Source organism: Amphiura filiformis, chromosome 20 (genome assembly GCF_039555335.1).
Source record: "Amphiura filiformis chromosome 20, Afil_fr2py, whole genome shotgun sequence".
In the NCBI taxonomy this organism is placed as follows: domain Eukaryota; kingdom Metazoa; phylum Echinodermata; class Ophiuroidea; order Amphilepidida; family Amphiuridae; genus Amphiura; species Amphiura filiformis.
The window spans coordinates 55130156-55152810 of NC_092647.1; the positions used below are offsets into that span (position 1 = coordinate 55130156).

The following is a 22655-nucleotide window of genomic DNA, read 5'->3' on the forward strand; positions in this document are numbered from 1 at the left end:
ATACATGTTTATTGGAAAGTGCACGTTTCTAAAAATTTTGATATCAAAGTCTCATTTTGGCACAAAATGGAGTTACGTCTTTGTGTCACTGACCTTCATTTGTTTGTGACAAGATAAAAATGACAGGAAATAGATTGAATAACGAATACTTGCATTTTTGACGTCGAATAAAAGAATGAGTCGGGCCTTGCCATCGTTACAGGATAAGTCCGGTTCTTTGCATATAGGCGGCGGAAGCGGGGGCAGGGGGGGGGTCAGGATGTCCTGAAATTTTTAGGTAGGGTCCGACCAAAATAGGGTTTCATACCTTCTTAGGATTTCAAGATATGAAAGGACCCAAAATAGGAATATTGACGCGGGGGGGGGTCCAGGACGTAAATTTTTAGGTGGGGTCCGATATATATTCTTTTTTTTTCTCTCTCTCTCTTTCATTTGACACCACTCGGGGTTCATACCTTCTTGGGATTTCGAGATATGAAAGGACCCAAAATAGGAATATTGACCCGGGAAATACTTTTATTATATTCTTTACTTTTTTCTCTTTCATTTGACAGAACTCGGGGATCATACCTTCGTGAATCGTGGCATTTCGAGATATGTCCATGACTATAAGTAAGTAAGCAAGTAAATAGGCTGGTACCATTTCATGGTTCAGCACCGGAGTTCAGCAAAAAAATAAGGGGACTTACCTCTGGAGTATAGACAAGGTCTGAACAATTTTGAAATTTGACCCCTGTATAACCTTAACTCTATTCTGAGCAAGGTGCCTTTTTGCCACCAAAGTTTTTCCTATTCATTGAGGCAAGGGCGTATCCGGTCCATCGAGCCTGATAGACTATAAGCCATGCATCTCTACGGCCCTTGGTTTCCCATGCACCTTCGTAGTCCCCTACGAACTAAGAGGGGAACTAATAAGAGAGGAACTCTCAAATGAGTTGTTTTGCTACCTCAACCCTTTTAAACCCCAGTGAAACCCTTTAACCCCTCCCCCAAAAGAAACAATACCCCCAAGGATTTTTACAAAGCACTTATAACTGGCTTCTTGATGGGTACCGAATAAAATAAAATGAAATTAAGTTGATACCGGCTGGCATCACTTTAATATTGGCATGATCGGAGTACCTTGATGTTCACGGACAAGATCGATTTATGCATCCGATTATACAAATTCGCCAGGCGGATTAAAATTAAAATTGATGTTTGTGACAAGTTTATAAAAAGAGTTGACTATATTATTACACTGTAAATATGTAGGCCTGCAGGCTATCGCATTTAAAATTTACCGTGGTCTTCTAGATTTATAAGACCTTCAGCATATTCAATTAGATAAAAACGTGATAAAAAGTGTTCTGCTTTTTACTATCATTTACTATTATTCGTCTCGAAATTTACAATGGCAGAAAAAGGGAACGAGTTAATGGTTGGAGGCAAACCAATTTCATCTTTAAGGGTAGTGGATCTCAAAATAGAACTGAAAAATAGAGGATTAACAGTATACGGACTCAAAAAAGTCCTCGTCAAGCGACTAAAAGCACAATTATATCTTGAAGAGCAAAACCAAGTAGCAGAAGGAGTGGGCAACAAACATGACAAAACTATCGTTGATGATGAAGCTGTAGGTTCCAATCGATACTGGGGGTATATGTGGTCCGATAGTGTCATACAGCAGTATTTACAGCAACAGAATAAATCACTAAAACATAGAGATGATTCATCACAAAATGATTCTCAGAAGGAAGATCAGGACAGTCAGGAACATCGTATCCCAGCACCCATACCACATGGAAGTCAGTCTCTGTGGAGAACCAGATCAGAGGAGGGAGATAGAGAGTCATCAATCCCCTCTATACAAGACAACGATGAAGAGGATAACCAAGGAGAAACTTTACAGGAAGCACCACTTGCGATTACCGAGCTCCCAGCACCCATGCCACGTGGAATTCAGTCTCTGTTGAGAACCAGATCGGAGGAGAAAGATAGAGAGTCATCTGTTCCGTCTCTACTAAAATACGATGAAGAGGATAACCAAGGAGAAACTTTACAGGACGTACCACTTGCGATTAGCGATCTCCCATCACCCCAGTCTCGCTGGGGAACCATCTTGGGGAAGGAGGATGGGGAGTCATTTGTTTCGTTTCTACAAGACAATGATGAAGAGGATATCCAAGGAGAAACTTTAGAGGAAGCACCACTTGTGATTAGCGATCTGGAAGGTAAGCCTACCGATATTATGTACTTGTTTCAGAGGCTGACTCTGGTAAGACCCATCATATACTCACGTGTATTTTGATTGTGTCTATTGACCTAATGTGAAGAAATAATCGACGCAGTTCCTCATTATTATACAAGACTGTTTAGCGCTTAGATGTTTTAAACTGAACCTATGCACTTGAAGAGAGAGGTGCTCCTACGAGCAATTTTCAAAGAAAAGAACAAACAAACACATGACAATATACTCAGTGGCGTACCGTGGCCGCTCCTACCCGGGGGGGCTGAAGAAAGTTAAATGTTGCCACCTCTCCATCAACAGTCCAAAAAGGTTGACCCAAGATTTTTTTCGGTGGTTTGAAAAAGTGAAGAGCAAAAAAAAAAAAAAAGAAAAAAAAAAAAGAAACAGGGAATTATAGGCGCTAGCGCACTGAAAAGCAACACATTTTCACATTTTGATGTGCAGGCCCTATTACCATTTTTTTCACAATTTTTAAAAATCTCAACCTTCCACATATACCCCGTCGCTCTCGCTTGTTCATAAACACCATCAAACACGAAAATGTCATTCAAGCGTTTTGGTTTTGGTCAAAACGTTAATAACATTATGTCGGATTACGTAAAGGTCATGAAAAGATTTGTAAACGTTTTATATGAAGTAACACTGCACAAACACAAAATGTAATTGTCAAAATATTATTGCAAAATATTTGTTGGCAAACATTTTTGCAAAATATGTTGTCAACACTTAATAGCATTATTAACACGTTAGAATGTTTTGAATCACGTTTTCAAAATGTTTTCTTAATGTTATTATCCTTTACATAACTCGACATTTAAGCGTTTTCTGTAAAACGTTTTGTGTTTGCTGGGATCCCACCCCATACATCTTACCCCATACACCACATTACTCACACCCAAACACCCCCGCCCATGCCTCCTGCAGACACACCCCCTCACATTTGAAAGTATTAAAAACAATCGGACATACAGGGAGAGAACAATTTGAGTGACGTACCCCTTTAATTTGTCGATTTAAACCACAGATATTGGAACACATATCTGTGTTTAAACCCGCCACGAAGATTTCTCGTGCGTGGTATTTCCGGTGCTGGAAAATCAACTTTGTTATCAACATTGTCAACGTAATGCACAGAGTATATGCCCTATTCACGTACTATCTCAGAAGGATCATGAAATTCAAATGCACGTTAATCTTGCTGCGTTAAGTCCAAATAGTGTCTAAATGGTGTTTATTATTTTGTTTATTTATATTTCGGCACATAATCTCAAGAAGCATGAGATCTTGTTAAAGCTCAGGGCTTCTGCAAGGCCCGAATCATACTTTGTATTCGATATCGAATTTTCGGGGCAACAATCATTTCCTCCGGCATCGCCTCTCTGTTTCCAGTCATTTTATCGTAATATCTATAACATTTCAACAGAGATATTCGACACGACGTCAAATATAATTGATTTTCGCCAACAACATTCGTTAGAAGATCAAAATAAATTGAAACGGAATGACATATTATTTGTACCGAATAAAAAGCAGGCCTAGGAACCAAATATACCTGTTGGCATCACCTTAAAACTCACCCAGAATCGATTGATGCATTCGATTATGCAAATTCGCTTGGGGGATCGGCAACCCGCGAGATAAACAAGACTTTTTAGTTAAACGGATGTTTGTGGCAAGTTTATGAAAAAGATTACCGTATTGAACTATTATTGCTGTCAACTGTAAAACTTGCACTTGCTGACGTTGATAGCGCGAGGGCTGCTACTTCTTTTACAGTTCGCAGTGATTGTCTTTCACGTTTTTATTTACATCTCCTTTAATAATTGCAGGGAAAGTGATAAAAAGTAAGTGTTCTGCTTCAAAATTAACAATATTAGTCAAATTGATGGTATGGTAATCATGACAATAGATATATACCATTCAATAAAAGCATTTCCTGATATTGTGTCGATGTCAAACAACGCTAATATTCGTCTTCCGAGGCTTTTTCAACCTTTTCTATCCAAAAGTCACTGTGTTTGTCATTTGTCCATAAAACCGTCACAATTTTTAAAAACATGCACACGCACCCCATTATGTACACACGAAATAAAACAAACTTTGCACCAAGCACCCTGTGTTTGTTTGATGGGTGTGTGGGGCGCGAATGGGGTCAGTGGCGTGGGTCATCACATTGGTGGGCACCGACCATATGATTGTTCTTTTTTCCCTTCCACCAGAAGGTACAGGTGAATAAAAATGGAAAAACAAAACAAAACAAAATATGATTGGGGGGTTAGAAGACAAGGTTGCTATGTCGGCACGCACTGACTATGTAATAAAAGTGGTTTTCCAAGTAAAGTGTTGGATGCGAGCCGTTAGACCAATAGGCCTATAGGCCTATAAAATAAACGACGTGTCAGACAAAAAAGTCTTTTGCCATGTTTATTATGATTGGGGGGCACCGGGTCTGAGGGGGGGGGGGGCACAAGCCATTTCCCGGCCATTTTCCTATGGGATTAAAAAAAATTAAGTTCGATGGGGGGGGGCGTCCCCCCGTGCCCCTATGACGCTACGCCACTGTATGGGGGTGATTCTACGTTTAGGATAAAAAGTTTGTGACTATTTGTACATAAGGAAGTCAAAGCAAATTCATTCAAAAAGAAATGCACACAATCCATGCACCCTAACGCAAAATTTACATGAAACACACGCCTATAATATGCACACACCCCTCTATACATCTCTTTAAGGGGGGACTACACCCCTGGCTAATTTTGTGCCTATTTTTGCATTTTTCACAAAAATTATAGCGCATTGGTGACAAGTAAGATATGTATATTATAGGGGCAAGGACTACAAGTACTGCACTGAAAATTTAGCAACTCATGGCAAGCAGTTATTGATTTATTGATCAAATATTGGTTTCCCCTCATTTTTGACTGTAACTCCACAGCTGTTGTCTGTGTTGAAATAAAATTTCCAGTGCAGTATCGCTCTGGTGCAGTACATGTATAGTAGTTGTAGTCCTTGCCCCTATAATATACATATCTTACTTGTCACCAATGCGCTATAATTTTTGAGAAAAATGCAAAAATAGGCACTTATTTGGGCAGGGGTGTTTTATTGTACAAATGAATACCGACTCGCCACCTTGTATGATGGCTTTCTCAAAAGTGACTTGGTTCACTGCTTCTCCCGTGGAAACCGGCTGTAGCCTCATTCCCAGTGATCAGGAGAAAGGGACCACCATGAACCGGGACATATAGGCTCATACACTCTAGATCACATATGACTCACTGCTTTCACCATCACACCCTGGGAATGAGGCTACAACAAGCTATTAAGGCGTGGGTAGTTTACTGGATTTGTTTACCTAATTAAACCTTTGATGAATGAAGTGGTATACAGTAGAGAAATATCACAATTCACAACAATTTATTAAGCTAATTAAAGGCATACAGTCATGTTTTGGCTATGACCTTTAAAAAAATATTTATAAAAAAAAATCCCGACCGACCCACCGACCCAATTCTGAAAAAGTTGTGGAGGACAAGCAAACAATCTTTTTTTTTTTTTTGCCTTAGGTACATGTACACAATAATAATTCCACCACATAGACATGTTATATAGATTTCTCATTTATGGTATTTCCGGTACAGGTAAATCAACATTGCTGTCAGCATTGCATTGCTTATGTACAGTATAAAGACGAGAGGCATTTTCTGAAAACTATCTTATTGTTTTTATCAATAATCAATGTAGTTAATGAGCTAATATGACTAAAAAAGCTCATGAATGTGCAATGTTTGCCTATATTTGCTAAAAAATCAATGCAAAAATGTTCAGGGTACTTTTATTTTGCAGAATTTTGCCTTGAAACTTGGTTACAGTGTTTCTATATAATGTTACAGTGTATAACAATTGTATAGCCACCATCTAATTTGCATAATATAATAAGCAAATGATAAGGGAGTGTTCAAAAATACTTTGGTGGGGGTTGGAAAAGTTGGAACCTCGAACATACAATACAAATTTTATGACAAATTATTAAAATTTGATATTTTTCACATTTTTGATATATAACAGTCCTCGAAGTAAATTTTATAAATCTAATGATATATTCTTAAAGTGTATGTAGCTGGGAGGAAAAGCCGACGATCAATTGAAAATTTTGACATTTCATATTGAAGATATGGATTTTTTCCCCAAAGACCTAATTTTTCTGGTGTTTTGGGAAAAATCCATATCTTCAATACGAAAAGTCAAAATTTCCAATTGATCGTCGGCTTTTCATCCCAACTACATAGGCCTACATTTTAAGTATAAATCATCAGATTTATAAAATTTACTTCGGGTACTGTTAAATATCAAAAATATTAATTTTTAATCATTTGCCATAAAATGTGTATTACATTGCGAATTTCAAAAATCAAAATTATTTGATATCAGAAGGACATTCTTCGTATTCAGAATGCAATTCGATATGTCTGATGTGCTCAAATGTCCCACAATAAATACTGTCCAAACGTTCATACTCCATCCCTTAAATCAACGCCAAATTGCAGTCACAAAATATATAATATTCGTAAATCACTAAAGCGAATGGTAACGTAGGTATGTGGAAAAGAGTGTAATAGCAATAACAAAGTATGTGCCCAAAGAGTTGTCTTTGGCATGTCGCTTTATTGAAATATCACTAAAAATATCAAATTTGGGAAAAACGCCCCAAAATTTAAAACAAACACGAACCTTCCAAAATAAATACATATTCGCACTCGGCGGCCCAGTCACTACCTGTCGCTGTGATTTGGGGTAACTCGTTGCTTCCCATACCCCACGCCTTAACTCATTATTTTAAAATTATTTTATTGAGTTATTACTCATTGGAGTCATAGTGTTACACCCAAATTGTAAAGTGTGCTAATTTGGTTGATTTGAAACTTGAGAGTACCCAATTGAATATTTAACAAAAAAAAATTGAAATATGCATGCCTTCGTACATTTACCTCGGACTGTTACCCTCAATTTTTTATCCGCTATTAAGGACTGAATTTTGTTTGATTTGATACCCCTTTATAGGCCCCAATTTTTTGTTGACCCCGATATTTTCCAACCCCTCCACCAAAAAGTATTTATGAACACTCACGGCAGCTAGCTAATTAATGCCTAAATTATCTGGAAGTCATAAGGAACACTTTGATCAACTTTGAAACCAATATTCTGTTAATGTTAAGGGGGTGCTACACCCATTGCATTTTTTTTTGCATTTTTTTGCATTTTGTGAAGAAATGAGAAAAAGAAATTGGACAAAGTGGTATGCAAAATGAAGGGGCAAATCTTCTTGTTCAATTGGTGGCATCGGTATCAATGAAGCGTTCATGCTTCTAATGGTATAAGCCAAAAGGTGGTACATCACTGATGTTTTAAATTCACTTCATTTTGGAAAGCTTACTATCAACGGATTTCGTTAAAATTTTGGATATGTATTGCTAACACATTAGGGAAATAATGTTGATATGTAAAATGGGAATAAGTGGTCCCTGATTTCTTTTATGACTTCATGAACTTGGTGCTCCACAACTATCAAAAACGAACCGGTTAAAATGCTTCTATTTTCAATGTTGAGCTATATTTTGTATTTTGAACTTGCATCATTATTTCACTGAAACTTAATTAAATCATAGGTAACAGGTTACCACAACCACACTACAGCAATGTTGAAAAAGATTGTATTTTTGTCACCTATACCACCATATTAGGTAGTTTTCCGTAAGCTTCATTTTTGTGATTTTGGTAACTATTTTATATTTATTTGCCCTCACCAGGCTGTGTTCGACCATTGTTGGACGTAGCCCTCTTCATGATTCTTCCACTGTTCTCTGTCTCTTGCATTTCTTGTCCATGTAGGTCCCATGTAGGCAGTAATGTCATCACGCCACCTCCTCTTCTGTCTTCCTCTTGATCTTTTCCCTGTTCTTGGTTGCCATTCTGTAAGCCGTTTAGTCCATCTGTTATCTTCCCTTCGTGCAAGGTGACCTACCCATCTCCATTTCGCTTCTTTGAGTTTCACCATAATGTCTTTGAGTTTGACGTCTTATTTCAGTGTTCTTAATTTGTGTGGGCTGTTTGTAATTTCTGTTCCAGGTACTTGGTTGTTGTCCATGTTTCTGCCCCATATGTCATTGTTGGCAATACACACTGGTTGAACATTCTACTTCTCAGATACATTGGTAACTTTTTATCACATAGAATGTCCTTGAATCTTCCAAAGCAACTCCAACCTGCCTTTATTCTGATCAAAGCTTCTTCCCTGGTGTTGTCCTCCATCTTCACTGTTTGGCCGAGATATTTGTAACCATCCACCTTTTCGATAACATCGCCTTCAACTTCAATGACATCCTCTGACTGGTAGTTTGTCATATATTTTGTTTTGCCCTTGTGTATGTTCATTTATTTGCCCAATCCATCTCAACTAGGCAATCTAAATTGTACTCACCATTTACATCCCAAGGTATTTTAGTATATCCACCTCACACATTTCCATTATATATCCAGTAACAGACAAAATATCAAAATTGATGCCTCATTATGACATGTATATCACAGACTATCACATGTATATGCCTGAATTTGACCTGAACCAATTGACCTATAACCTGACCTTTGATGACCTTATAGCCTTTTTAAATCTCTTTTCTTAACAACACATTATAGAAGATACATACATGGTGTGGTATTAAATTGTCTATGTGGAAGAGATTAAGCCTATTTAATTTATTCAGTGTTATAATCAGTGAGTACATTTCTATAGATAGTATAACAAAGGATTTAATGTATTCTATTCATGTATTCTACTTGGACATGTTGAATAGAATAAATTATGGTTTGTTATGAAACACACATTTGAGTTACTAGGATACAGTAAACAAAAATGGTTTAAAAGCACTTTGTTTGCAGAGATATTTTATAAGTTCAGGACATGAGGTGATGAACATATTTATATACTTCATAAATTTGCAACAAAAAAAAAAGAAGATGGGTACTGATGAAAATCAGGGTATTATACCCCCTTAAATAAAAATGTTATGCATTGATTTTAGCAAAATATTGGCAAAATTACATATTATATTAATGAGCACTTTCAAGTCATATTAGCTCATTTTCCTCATTCTTTATCCAGATTTTTATGACATATTTTAAGGACTTATCCGTCACTTTTAGGCAATTTATACACATTTTAATTTTGTGCACTTTCACTGGGATCACTGAATAAGACTTTAGTCTTAGTGTATTTTTGTCATTTTTTGCCAGACAAGTTCTCTAAGATGGACGATAGTGTGATGATCCTTGACGATACCATTAATATTGATAGCGATAGTGATCATGAGTGCGATCATGATGAGTCAGTGCAATATGAGAGCAAGATCTGCGATGACAGTGTCATAGGTAATATTTGCCGCCCCCTATCTTCTTACACTCTAAATTTCAAGGATTTAAAATAAATTCTAAAGGATTGTAATTAGGGACCAATGAAGTATTAGATTTAAAATTAAATCTTTAAAATTTAAAATTAAATCTTTAAAATTTAAAATTAAATCTTTAAAATTTAAAATTCAAATCTATAAGATTAATTTTAAATCTAAAATTGATTGGTCCTTAATTATAATCCTTAAGGATTTATTTTCAAATCCTTGTAATTTAGAGCCACGCGTCACGAAACTGACCCAGTGGAAACGCTTTGTCTTTCACGAAAGTTTAGGAAGATTTTCAATACTGGGGAGAAAATGAAAATTTGTTGACGACACATTCGGGGGGGTTCTGGGGGTCACCCCTCGAGTCAGAAAATTGTGTAAAAATACGTCCATGATATCAATTATCCATTTGTAAGCGCTCTTTTTTAAAAGTCATAGTTCATTGAATTTACAACCGTATGACAAAACAGGCGAAAACTTTTTGCACACGATTTGCAATTTAAAGAGAATTGACCACTGTGACAATGTGCGGGGTGGAGGAGGATCAGGAGGAGGAGGATCAGGAGGAGCAATATAAGTGTGCCTTTTTATTTAATGACATAAAATTTGAAAAATATTGTAAGGAAAGGAACACTTGAGGTTTTGACTTTTAAAACCTACATTTTGGTCAAGAATGTGCTTGGATAGGTAGTTTTCAACAGAGTTTCCACATTCGCCTTGCTATAACATTGAATTGTGTTATCTGTTGACACAGTGACTAAAAGTGTTTTTAGGGGGAAGTGTTAGCTTTGGTTTGATATAAAACAATTCTGATTGGATGAAGGGAACACTTGAGGTTTCGACAAACCAATCAAAGAGGCCCATTTTTTACCTAGAAGCTTCACAGCTCCTACATTGCTATGCACTCAACCGTGTAGTGTAATCAAAGACTGTGGTAGACTGTCCCACAGTATCGGTTCGGTCCGGCCTGGATAATGGACCGATACATAATTACATAATAGCCTATCAAAATATGCCATAGTCCTTCACTCCCCCCCCCCCCCCCACCCCGATTCTAAATACACAGCGACCAAAACAACTTCCCAGCGCCCAAAACCAATTCCTCTTTCTACCAAATTGATGCCACTCCACTAATCACACCTCCTACATTGAAAGCTAAAATTCTAAAATTCAGTGACCGCTATGTAATCTACATTACCAGTCGTTCTCCATGGACCCGAGGGAGGGTCTAAGACTGTGGTGGAGACATTCGCTGCTTGTTGTTCTCTGCTTGGAAGCTCTTGGGACGAAAATGTGTGCTCAGGTGTATCGAGTTGGAAACTGTGCGCGTGATGGTTTATAAGAAGTTATTATAAGAGAATCGTTTTTGTATGGAAACCTTTCCAATATGCACCCATTTTTCCTGGTTTATGATGACATTTTCACGTCACCTAGAGTTAGGGGGGAGGGGCTAAAGGGTATTATTTTATTACATGCAGTAAGGTGCTACCCTATATCAATACATTGAACTTATTTGTATTTCATTATGCCACCACCAGAACTCACACCAGTCAAGCCACCAAAGGAAAAACAAATCGATTGCAGCTACCAAGGTACACAACATATTTTATTTTAAGCCATAATTATGCCTTAAACTGAAAATGCAACTAAAGATTATGAGACAAACATCCGATCCGACATCCGGTCCCGAGGGAATTCTTCGAAAAATTGTGTACGGGGATGTGCAGATTTTCTCTACTAACTTTTTGCTGTTTGCAACCCATCAGTAAAGCAATTTCTCATAAAAAAGCTCCAACTTTTAGGGCACATTTGCTCTAAATCGCCCAATTGGGCGCATTGGTCTCCACATAAAACCCACCCAAAATCGTTAAGGTACCACCAAACCGCGGCACATCCCATCAACCAGTGAGAACCCACCGGGCATCCGGTATGGATTGTCATTCAGCATTTATTATCGATGTCAAATTTGTTGAGTAAGAAAAAGAAGCAGATTATGAAGATGACAAAAAAGAAGACAAAGAATGAGAAGAAAAAAGTCGACGGTGATGTTACTGTTGCTGCATGCGATGTTGATGATGATAATGATGATGACGACGACGATATTAAGATGATGACGATGGTGATGATGATAATGATGATGACGATATTAAGATGTGTAAAAAAGGCTCAAATCTTGTTGACCGATATACCAAATTATTCGTCTGATCACATTTTGAAAATGTATAATTTGTGCTATCTATGACCTATCATTACAGAGTTATTTTACAAAAGCCTAATTTTTGGGTAAAAACGGCACATTTTGGTTGTAAGGGGTAAAAAATTATTATCTGAACTTGCTCCGATTTTGACACAAATGGTGGCAAATTGTTCGTTTAGTTGACAGGAATCTTAAAAACTTTACCGAATAAAAAGATTAATTTTACCTATCTACTGTGTTAACCTACTGAGATAGAGGTTAAAATGTCAGACGCCATTGGCTGGCCATATAAGGCCATAGGGCCCTGTTGATCGTTGACTTCCATTTCAAATAACAAGAGTACATTTTAGATGCAGGCCTACGTCCTATACTATTTCTTGATTCTTATGTCAAGGTAAACAATGTGCCACCAATTTTGCCAAAATCGAAGCAAGTTGACCTTTTTACCTGTACAACAAACAATGTGCTGTTTTGACCATAGATAGCACAAACTATACATTTTTGTAATTCTTGTGATTATGCAAATAATTTGGTGTATCTGTCGACAAGATTGGAGTATTTTCAAATTGTCACCCATTTGTGACCTTTCGTGACCCCATGAGGTGTTAGGGGTGAAATCCAAAATGCTTCCACATCCGCTTTTTTTTACTTCATGTGAGGAAACTCTCTTTTATCACTAAATACATCATTGTACCAAATTTGGGAGCTTAGCAGCTAAACTAATGAAATAGTACAAAATGTGAAGAGCAACAACTTTGATTTTGTTGCAGATGAAAACGATGATGCTGAGCTTGAGCTCCTTTCGTACGAAAATCTAGCAACACCCAGGTGTCCAGTGTCGTTCCAAAGATTCGACAAACCAGTAAGGAACGCAAAATGTGGTCACAAGTACGAGTGTTGGGCAATAATGGTTCTTCTAAACCGACCCAATAAAACTAAACTGAGGTAAGGCGAGATTTTTCGGCGTTATTTCCAATCGCGTGTGGCAGAGCCGGATTTACCTTGGGCCAGAGGCCCCCAAATTGCTCTGTGAATCTTCCTTTTTAGTCTATGTTTTGGGTCAAAATAGGGTAAAATAGCACAATTGTACTGCCCATTACAGTAGCAGAATTCACCTTCATTTGAGCTAAATTTTCAATTTTTCTCGCGCTTCTCGCGCAACTGTCCTAGTAAAATCGGAACAAAATATGCCTGTTCACCTCTACATTTTAATGCTTTTGCCGCCATGCACTCAGTGTCGATCTTATACGTAAACCAAAACTTAGCCACTTGAGTGCAAATGCTCTCTCATAGTGAGTTTGGGGGCCTCCAACTTTTTGCCTGGCCCAGGGCCCCAAAAAAGGTAAATCCGGCCCTGGCGTTTGGTATGGAGAGGGGCCTGGGAGGATTTTAGAGCAATGGGGATGCAGATGCTTCTAAGGGGTGTCAAAGGAATAAGAAACACCCTGTGTTAAAGGGTGGTAAAATATCACTGATGCTATAACAATTTCAAATGGAACTCAATAATATTTATTAAAATTTTACTCAAGTACAATTTAGGTCTTTCCTAGGTGGGATGGTTCTAGAGGTGAATTTACACCTGTTTATCCCAGCCTATTCGCTGGTCTTTTAACATGTTTTTTTTAAAAAAAAAGCTTTTATATTTATATTTGTCAAAATTTTGATGTGCAATAATTATATATGTACCAGTGATGAAGTCTAATAAATAAATAAATAAAATAAATAATCAACATTGAGTTCAATTCACTCATTTTGTTGCTCTGTGTCATTTTTACTCAACATTTGAGTAATAATTATTTGCAGTGCACTGACGACTGGTTGGATCAATTATTGATTTTTTTTCCCATGATGTGATGACCGTAGATCTCCTCTTATTTCCAGATGTCCAGTTGCAGGTTGTCCAAAAGATGTAACCTGGGAAGACCTAGATCATGAATACCTTGAGGACGTCGAACCAAAGAAGCTTCCATTGATTGATACTCAGATGAACCAAACGACCAACGTTGGAATTGATCAGCGATCCGTCATGTCTGTAGTCATTTCCAAATAGCCGGGCCAACTATAGTCCCACTTTTCCAAATTTGAACATTATTCTCTGTACTTTGGCGCCTCTTTTCAAGAGTTCGATGTCCTGCGTGGTTATCGGAGTAGAATACATTGACAGTATATCATAGTAACACTCCACAGTCAGATAATAGCCTAAACATCACATCAGCAATAATTATAGGTCTGTTGTCTTTGAGCAGAACCATACTATTTTCTTGCACGGTAATTGAACTTGACAGGAACAAGAACCTTCCGGGCATACCATGGTCAAGTTTGGCCCCAAGTTACCACGATGACTGCCATTTAATTGGCCATAGTTTATAGGGTGTTAAAGACTTGTTGACTGGTCCAAATTAACGTTTGGTAGCCAGGTAACCAATACATGGCATGGTAGCACTGCCACTTATGTGCCAGTACATTGGTAAGGGTTTTTTTCGTATGGAAATTATACAGCTGTATTATAGTAGTAAGTTAAGGTGGCTGTGTACTCTCAGACATGCATGTAGTAAAAGTGCAATAACTTTGTAATTATTCGCGCAAAACATATAAAAGTATACATTTTTATGAAGGCAAGACATCAATAAATCTTAATATAAATACAAATTTGGGGTAAAAACAACAATTTTGAAGAAAATCACAAAAAATGAGTTTTTGGCAATATTTGTTAGGTACATCATAACAAAAAACACTCTTTCCAAAATATTGTATTTTGTTTTTAGCTCAATCTTGAGGCTCCATTCCAAAAACGGTTTTTTTATTTTTTTGATATTGGCCTTATTTTTTGAGATATTGACCATATACGGCATCAAAATGAACTTTTTAAAATTCAAAAACGCCTATTTGCACAAAATGATGCCCAAAATCGGAAATAGACCAAAATATAAAAAATGAGAAAACCGTTTCTTGAGTCGATCATGCTTTTTACGATGATCATATTTGCTTACCTATAGATGCTGTATTTATTGAGTTATCGTGTACCTAAATCGTCATTTTACCGAGAAAATGAACATTGAAATAATGGCCGTTGAAGTTTAAAGTGGTCACATTTTGCACTTTCATCGAATCTCACAGGAGAATGCGACAGTTTTCGTTTTTGAAACTTATATTACGTGAACATCGGGTAAATCCACAGCCCCTTGAGAAGTTTGAGCGAAATCCATTGATAACTTGATATTTAAATCGGGGAAAGAACTTGAAAAAACCCACATTTTATCAGCTAAAACGGAGCCATTTGACCACTAGGTTTTTGTGAAATCAGTGCTTCCGTGGTGTTTCCATAAGATGCGCCGCGCATGCAGATAAGCGTCGCGTATGCGTCGCGTATTTGTGCGTTAACAAATTGCGCGATACGCAACGCGATGAGTTGTTGCGCGCGTGTACCTTGCTGGTACAACAAAGATTTTCTTTCCTTTTCAATTTCAAACACGAGTGGAATAGTGAAATAAAATCCTTAAAATATTGCAGTTGGAGTTTACAAATCTGGATTTTCATTCCTTGTATTTATAAAAACATAACAAACATATCATAAAAACTCAATTTTGAGAAAGAAACAATGGCTAGAGTACACAGCCGCGTTAAGTTCAAATTCTAAGAATTGTTGGTTCCAAATTATTTCTTCAGATGCAAGAAAGGTTTGTAAAAAATGTGATGTTAGAGTTAAACACTGTCATAAGTAAATGTCAGTGTCCGGCCTCTTTGGTACTACTATGTTGTGTTAGAAAAGACCATAGGATTGTTTGATCAAACATTGCTGCCACAACCTTACTAATAAGCAAGATATGACTTTTCGAAAAGGTCAAAATCAATCAGATATTTTGGCAGGTGTTTATTTTTTTGAGTCGAGGTTACAGATACACAAAATTATGTCGCAAGTAGGCCAAAGAATTTCTTATGATTATGCGCTTATGGATTGTAGGTCTATAAGTGTACTTAAGTTCATATGATGTAGTATGTCTGAAATCAGAGGTGTGTTGGGCATAATTTTGCTGAGAGACACATTTGAGGACATTATGACGTGTTTTAAAGCAATGCCAATTTGGTCAAAAGTAATTATTCTAAAAAACAATGTCTTTTGATTGGTAGGCCCCCTACCTTAAAGGCCCATTCAGTGAATGTGAATCCCAGCGATAGTGTGAACAAGTTAATAACGGATGTGCTTAAGGGATCTGGAATGAGCGTTTTGAGCGTTTCGACAGTATTTTTTGTGGGACATGAGAGAGCACATCAGACATATCGAATTTCATTCTGAATACGAAGAATGTCTTTCTGATATCAAATAATTTTCATTTTTTGAAATTCACGATATAATACAAATTTTTAAAATTTGATATTTTTCACATTTTTGATACATAACAGTCCTCGAAGTAAATTTTATAAATCTAATGACATATTCTTAAAGTGTATGTAGCTGGGATGAAAAGCCGACGATCAATTGAAAAATTTGACCTTTCATATTGAAGATATGGATTTTTTTCACAAAAAGACCTATTTTTTGTGTGTGTGTTTTGGGAAAAAAATCCATATCTTCAATACGAAAGGTCAACATTTGCAATTGATCGTCGGCTTTTCATCCCACCTACATACACTTTAAGTATAAATCATCAGATCTAGAAAGTTTACTTCGAGTACTGTTAAATGTCAAAAATATCAATTTTTAATCATTTGCCATAAAATGTGTATTACATTGCGAATTTCAAAAAATCTAAATTATTTGATATCAGAAGGACATTCTTTGTATTCAGAATGCAATTCGATATGTCTGATGTGCTCTAATGTCCCACAATAAATACTGTCCAAACGTTCATACCCCACCCCTTAAGTGAAGGATAAGTTATTAAATTTGTCATTGGGTATATTTTTAAATGAAACATATGGCCAAAAAACGAGAAAAAGTTGTCAAAGTTGACGTCCATTCAAATACATGTATAGATAATTTCGGATTCATGTAAAAATGTCTTATTTTGTCTTTAAGTTGAGAAATCCAGTCTATTTTCACACAAAAAATGAAGAAAAACATTTTCCGAGTATTTATTCTCGTATATTTTGTTTTACACGCAATATGAAATCCATGATAAATCTGGTATGAAAACCATCTATCGTAAAATGTATCATTTTCATATGTAACAAACTCTGCACTAATTTGACATTATATTTTTGTGCTATAAAGGCATCAATAGTGTTGCCATAAATGCTGATTCTAATAATAAAAACAAATAAAAACTGCATTTCGCATTTTGGTTTACCGCTCAAAAGAAACGCTCTTTTTGTAGTCTTATACGCGAATATATTATGCCAATTGGTTCATGTTCATCCCGCAATAAAGTATTGGCGAGGCTGTCAATGTGTTTGGCTTAAACTCAAAATTGAAAAGAGCGAGACTTGTTTGTTGCTTCTACGTCAAATCGACCCAAATTCTTGACCGTAACTTTTCAAATTTTGACAGATTTCGCACAAATTTATTTTTGCAAGGGAAAAAATGATTATTTAACATTGTTTCAAATTTCAGATTTTATGCTGTCTGTCCTGGTTTTAACCCTCGTCTGTGGTATGTTTTACTTTAGCAGACAACTATTTGCAAAAATAAACTTTGCGTGATCAGGCTAAAAGCACAAATAACTTTTACATTTTTAATTGTAGAAAAACAAAATACTTGAAATGATGGATGTCTATCATCGATTATAATCTCGAAGCGAAAATCCGTACAAACAAACAAACAAAAAAACAAACAAACAAACAAACAAACGGACAAACAAACAGACAAACTAACGAGATACTGTTGTGCAGTCAAAATAACATTTGAAAACAAAACATTAGGCTTCTATAATACATCATCATCATCCTCATTATCATCATCATCCTCATCACCATTATCTTTTGGCTGCGGAGCAGGCGACCACAAAATTTCTCCCGCACAGCGATAGTTGGGCAAGTGCGGCTATCTGTTCTGCTTGAATGCCCGGGCTTGAATGCCTTCATCATACCTTAGTACACATTGATTGAATGTTTAGAGGTGCGTGGACTTCCCGGCCTTCTTTTGACCACCCCCAGTAAATTTGGGACCCATCCCTTCCGAAGAAAATGCCATCCCCCTTAATACAGCTTTACACACAACTTGAACTTGTATTAGTTTTTGCGACACCCTGATCAAACACGCCACCCAGCTACTGTATATACACATTTCACCCTATGGCGCTAAATTTTATACATTGCGGCGTAAATGAGCCAAAAAACTAAAGGCGCATTCCTCTGGCGTGTTCCTACAACTTGTCACAAAACACGATATACCATAGCTACAAAAACTCCCTAAAGCTACAACTAACCCGCTTTTAAACCAAAACTGTGTTATGAATGATGACAGTAATCACGCAAATTCAACCAAACTTTTGATATTGGGATTTCCCCTTTATCTAATTAATTTTCTATTCTTACGCGTGATTGATGAAGCGGCATGTGCTGATAATTTTCTTGGACAAAATATTAATTTTTTATACAAATTTTGATAGCTAACGATAATTGGATTGAAAATCAATTTTTGGTAAGAAAAACGAGGTGAGAAATTAGTTTGGCATGTGCTATTTATTTTCTTGGTTTGTGTTTTATCTGATTGTTGTCATCTGAATTTATACCTGTTGGCGATATCACTGTGTTCGCGGCGGCATGAGTGAGAGATGAAAGACCGCAACACAGCGGTTAGTTTTTCACCTGAGCAGACGGTGGAAACCTTTAGGGAACTAAAACAAATATTTTGAGAAAAATACTCTCGCGAATATTGCTCTATTTGCTGTGTTTGTGATCAAAATTTAAAGCAATGGGCATCCAAGTTGAGCTTATTTTGCAAGAAAATGATAAATGAAACGGTAACATTTCTTCGGGGAAATAAAAATATGAAGATGAAATGCTTCATTCATCATGTTCATTGCAAGAACCTTCCAATTCCTATAATGATACCAGATCAACTAGAATTTTCAGTAGCCTTATTATCTTAGAAAAAAAAAGTTGAGATATTTTATCATAAATACCAATAACTCCTCACAAGATTTGATGACATTTATCCCATTTCATAATCCCCCACGCGATCAGGGGCGTAGCAAGCGGGTTGGGTGGACGAAGTCCATGGACCCCGATGGTTCAGGGGGCCCCGCGAGCAAAAGCGAAAATGTGTGCAGGATATAAGGACTGATAAATGTATTAAAAGGGCCTCAGTCCGGGGGCCTCAGTCGCACTGCTCTTTATACATGGGCCCCGAAGCTTTTGATACGCCCTGCCCACGATTAACTTCGGATTTACTATTTTACACCCTTGCGCACATTTTTTATAAAGCACTTTTTCGTTTGATCGGCCAGAGCATAATAAATGTTCTTTCCCTCCTCAGTTTTATTGTGGAGAGTACTTTTTAGGCTTAATTTGACCCTGCAATTAGTATCTCATTAATGTTAATTGGTCTCTGACTTCCTGCCTCGGTATGAACAGAGGCTAAGCCTGATTAACTTGAATTAGAGACCATTGACTAACTCAATTTTGAACAGAATGGCTGATTCTAAACATGCCCTAAACAAGTTTATATGAGAAATTCTGCATGGGATATTAAAAACGTTAGAATTAAATTCACCCCCTAAAGCGAAGGGAAAAGGCGCAAAAAACAGGAAAGAGTAATTTTGCCTTCAATGGCTTTTATTAGTTTAAAAAATTGGACGTCGAGTCCAAGTTTTAACACTGATAGCGAGACCAATAAATATAATAGCATAAAGCATCCAATTTTATCATTTATGTTTTGGATCCAATATTTTCACACATTTGGATTCATCAAAAAACAATGTAAAATATGTGTGCTGTAGAAATCTCTGGTAACAAAGTGGCACCAGGGTATACCTTCTTATTGATTTTCATCAACTAGATATGAAGATTTAGGAGCGCATTAAAAAAAATATGGAGAAAATCCCAAAGAATGATTTTTACCAAATTTTTTCAATAGGTGATTTTTTTTCTAAAAGTTGGTCAACAATTTTTTTTTAAATCAACAAGCAAAAAATTACTGAATATTAATGTTAATGTTGGCCACAAAATGAGCAAAAAATTACTGATTTGTCCAACTTTTACCATTCTAAGTAGCCTATATGTATAGTACACTTTTATGTATACTTAAGAACTACAACATAGGCCTATCATATTTTAGCCCAAACGTTTTCATAATGCCAAGGTTATATAGCTAGCTGTAAATCGTATTGCATACTGTAGTGTTGCAGACAAGGGGAATAGCTATACATTTAGCATAAGTTCTTAATTTTAATTATTCAGTACTTGGAAACTTAGTATTTGAACCCTCAAGAACCATTTGAAGAACTAATTAAGTATATACTATATTTTGGTTGGAAAACCTACTGCACGGGAGTAAGTCCTTTTTAAGGACTGATCTTGTTTAGAATCAAATGGTTCACAGGGCTGATGGTTCATACGGTTCATGGTTGAGGGCTTCATTTTGTAGAAAAGATAAAGAACATATTTTTGAAGCACAAACAAGGGATCTGCAACGAACGAGCAAACAACCTATAGAAATATTTTACTCTGTAAAACTAGAGTAAAAAGGTCACAACTCAACAAATGAGTAGAACATTACTCAAATTGAGTAAATAATACCCAACATTGAGCTCAGTGATAAATAATACCCTCAATGTTGAACACTATTTATCACTATGAGCTCAATGTTGAGTATTATTTCCTCAATTTGAGTACTTCTTTACTCAATTTGTTGAGTTTTTTTACTCAAGTTGAGTAAAATAAATTTAAGAGTGAAGTTGAGCAAACACACAAGGTAAAAAGCGGCACAGTTCTGGTTTAGCCTACGCACCCTGTGTTTTCAATACAATTCTGGTTTACCCTGTGCACCCTATTTTTGATAGGGTTAGGGTTAGGGTTATACTTGTGCGCAGGGTATACTAAAAACATGACCTCCCTATTTGACCAGCTGAAAAACACACACCCCTATGTTTCCCGACCCCTCCCCTTTAAATAATGAAAGGACCCTTAGGATTCTAGAACCATAAAAGTTCTCTTTGACTCGATATCGTGAGCATATTTTAAAATCTGATTTTCCTCAAAATTAATGTATTTTGTCGTTTCTTATCTCCAGTGAATTGCAAATCTGTCATGAAGTCAATAACGATATGATATTGTTACAATAAATATACACACTTCGTCCTTCTAGGGGAGTCCCCGTATTAGTTTTAGGTTCTTGACCGACAGGCCATCCACCTTTATACAGATAGTGGTTTTGTGAACCTGTTTGAGAGTTTGGTTTCTGCGGCGTAATAGGATGTACCCTTTTTCCTGGGACACGGTTTAATATTGCTTAGAGGTTTTAGACCTCATTGAGCTAGAATTGCGAAGTTCTTGTCGTGATAAATTACGCGGTGAAAATTTATTCCTGTGTTTACACCCACTGTGGTAACGAAGTGTGAAACACTGAAATTATGGCACCCAAGTTTGTACTACAAAAAAGTTCTTTACAAATCAGCAGATTTTCAAGAATGGCTTCATAAACACGAAAAAGTTGGATTTGTTTAGAGAGCTGCGATATAATGTCCCTTGCTGACCCCAATCCTAGGGACGTACCATATTAGACTTCAAGGGTGGGGGTAGGAAGTTTTTAAACTTCACCCACTACATGAGCAAAAAAGAAAAACTTTCCCCACCAACACAAAAAAACACCAACACCCTACAGCATAAAAACATTGCAATAAATAAAGTAGCATGATTACACAATGCTGACAAGGAACATCTATATAATTATGATAAAAATAAAACACAAACGCGCCATAAATAAACACAAAAATACATTTAGGAATAAGCTAAGGAAGCCAATAATCGCATAACTGAACTATTTCCATAGGACTTAGACTTTAGTGGTTGTTGAGGTAAGACCAATACTAATTATACACTCTCAGAAATAATGGTTCTATAAAAGGTCTTAAAGGAACTTTTTCTGTTCTTTAAAATGGTTCCTTAAAGGTTCTTCAAGTTTAAGGTTCTACAAGAACGATTTTCTTGGCTAAAGGAATTGACTTTTTTGGTTCTACAAAGAACCCCACGGAAAACCAATGAACCTTTAATTAAGGACCATTTAGAAAGAACCCTACAAAAAAAAAGGGTTCTTTAGTTCGAAGTACAGGAAATAAAAAAAATAAAAAAAAAAAGATTTTTTAGAACCAAAAAGGGTTATCACTCCTTTTCACTTTTCTTAACTCTGAATTAATGAATTAGAAAACTTCTAGGCTATATCTAAATCTTTATTGTAAAGCGCGATCTATAGTGTGCACTACGGAAGCATATTAGTGCCAAAAAAAAAAAAAAAAAAAATAGAAATATTATTGCGAATATTCGCAATAATTATTGCGAATATTCGCAATGTTATTGCGAATATTCGCAATAACATTGCGAATATTCGCAATATTATTGCGAATATTCGCAATAATTATTGCGAATATTCGCAATGTTATTGCGAATATTCGCATGTTATATTCGCAATGTTATTGCGAATATTCGCAATAATTATTGCGAATATTCGCAATAATTATTGCGAATATTCGCAATAATAATTGAGTATAAAACTATCGACAGTAGATAGCTGGTGCAAAGTGTGAACATAAGACTATCTAGAGTAGATAGTGTGTGAGTAAAAACCTTTCTAAAGTAGATAGCAAAGTGTGAATAAAACTATCAACAGTAGATATCA

At 36.4% G+C, this 22655-nt stretch overlaps 1 protein-coding gene across 1 annotated transcript; it reads left to right on the forward strand.

Moving 5' to 3' along the window:
* The first annotated feature begins 1325 nt into the window (after positions 1-1325).
* On the forward strand, positions 1326-16402 carry LOC140142038 (uncharacterized). Its single transcript, XM_072163951.1, has 6 exons — positions 1326-2213; positions 9524-9658; positions 11223-11276; positions 12652-12826; positions 13763-14403; positions 15507-16402. Exons 1-5 carry the CDS (start codon positions 1394-1396, stop codon positions 13929-13931), a joined length of 1353 nt encoding a protein of 450 aa, XP_072020052.1. The 5' UTR covers positions 1326-1393; the 3' UTR covers positions 13932-14403; positions 15507-16402.
* Positions 16403-22655: the final 6253 nt, after the last annotated feature.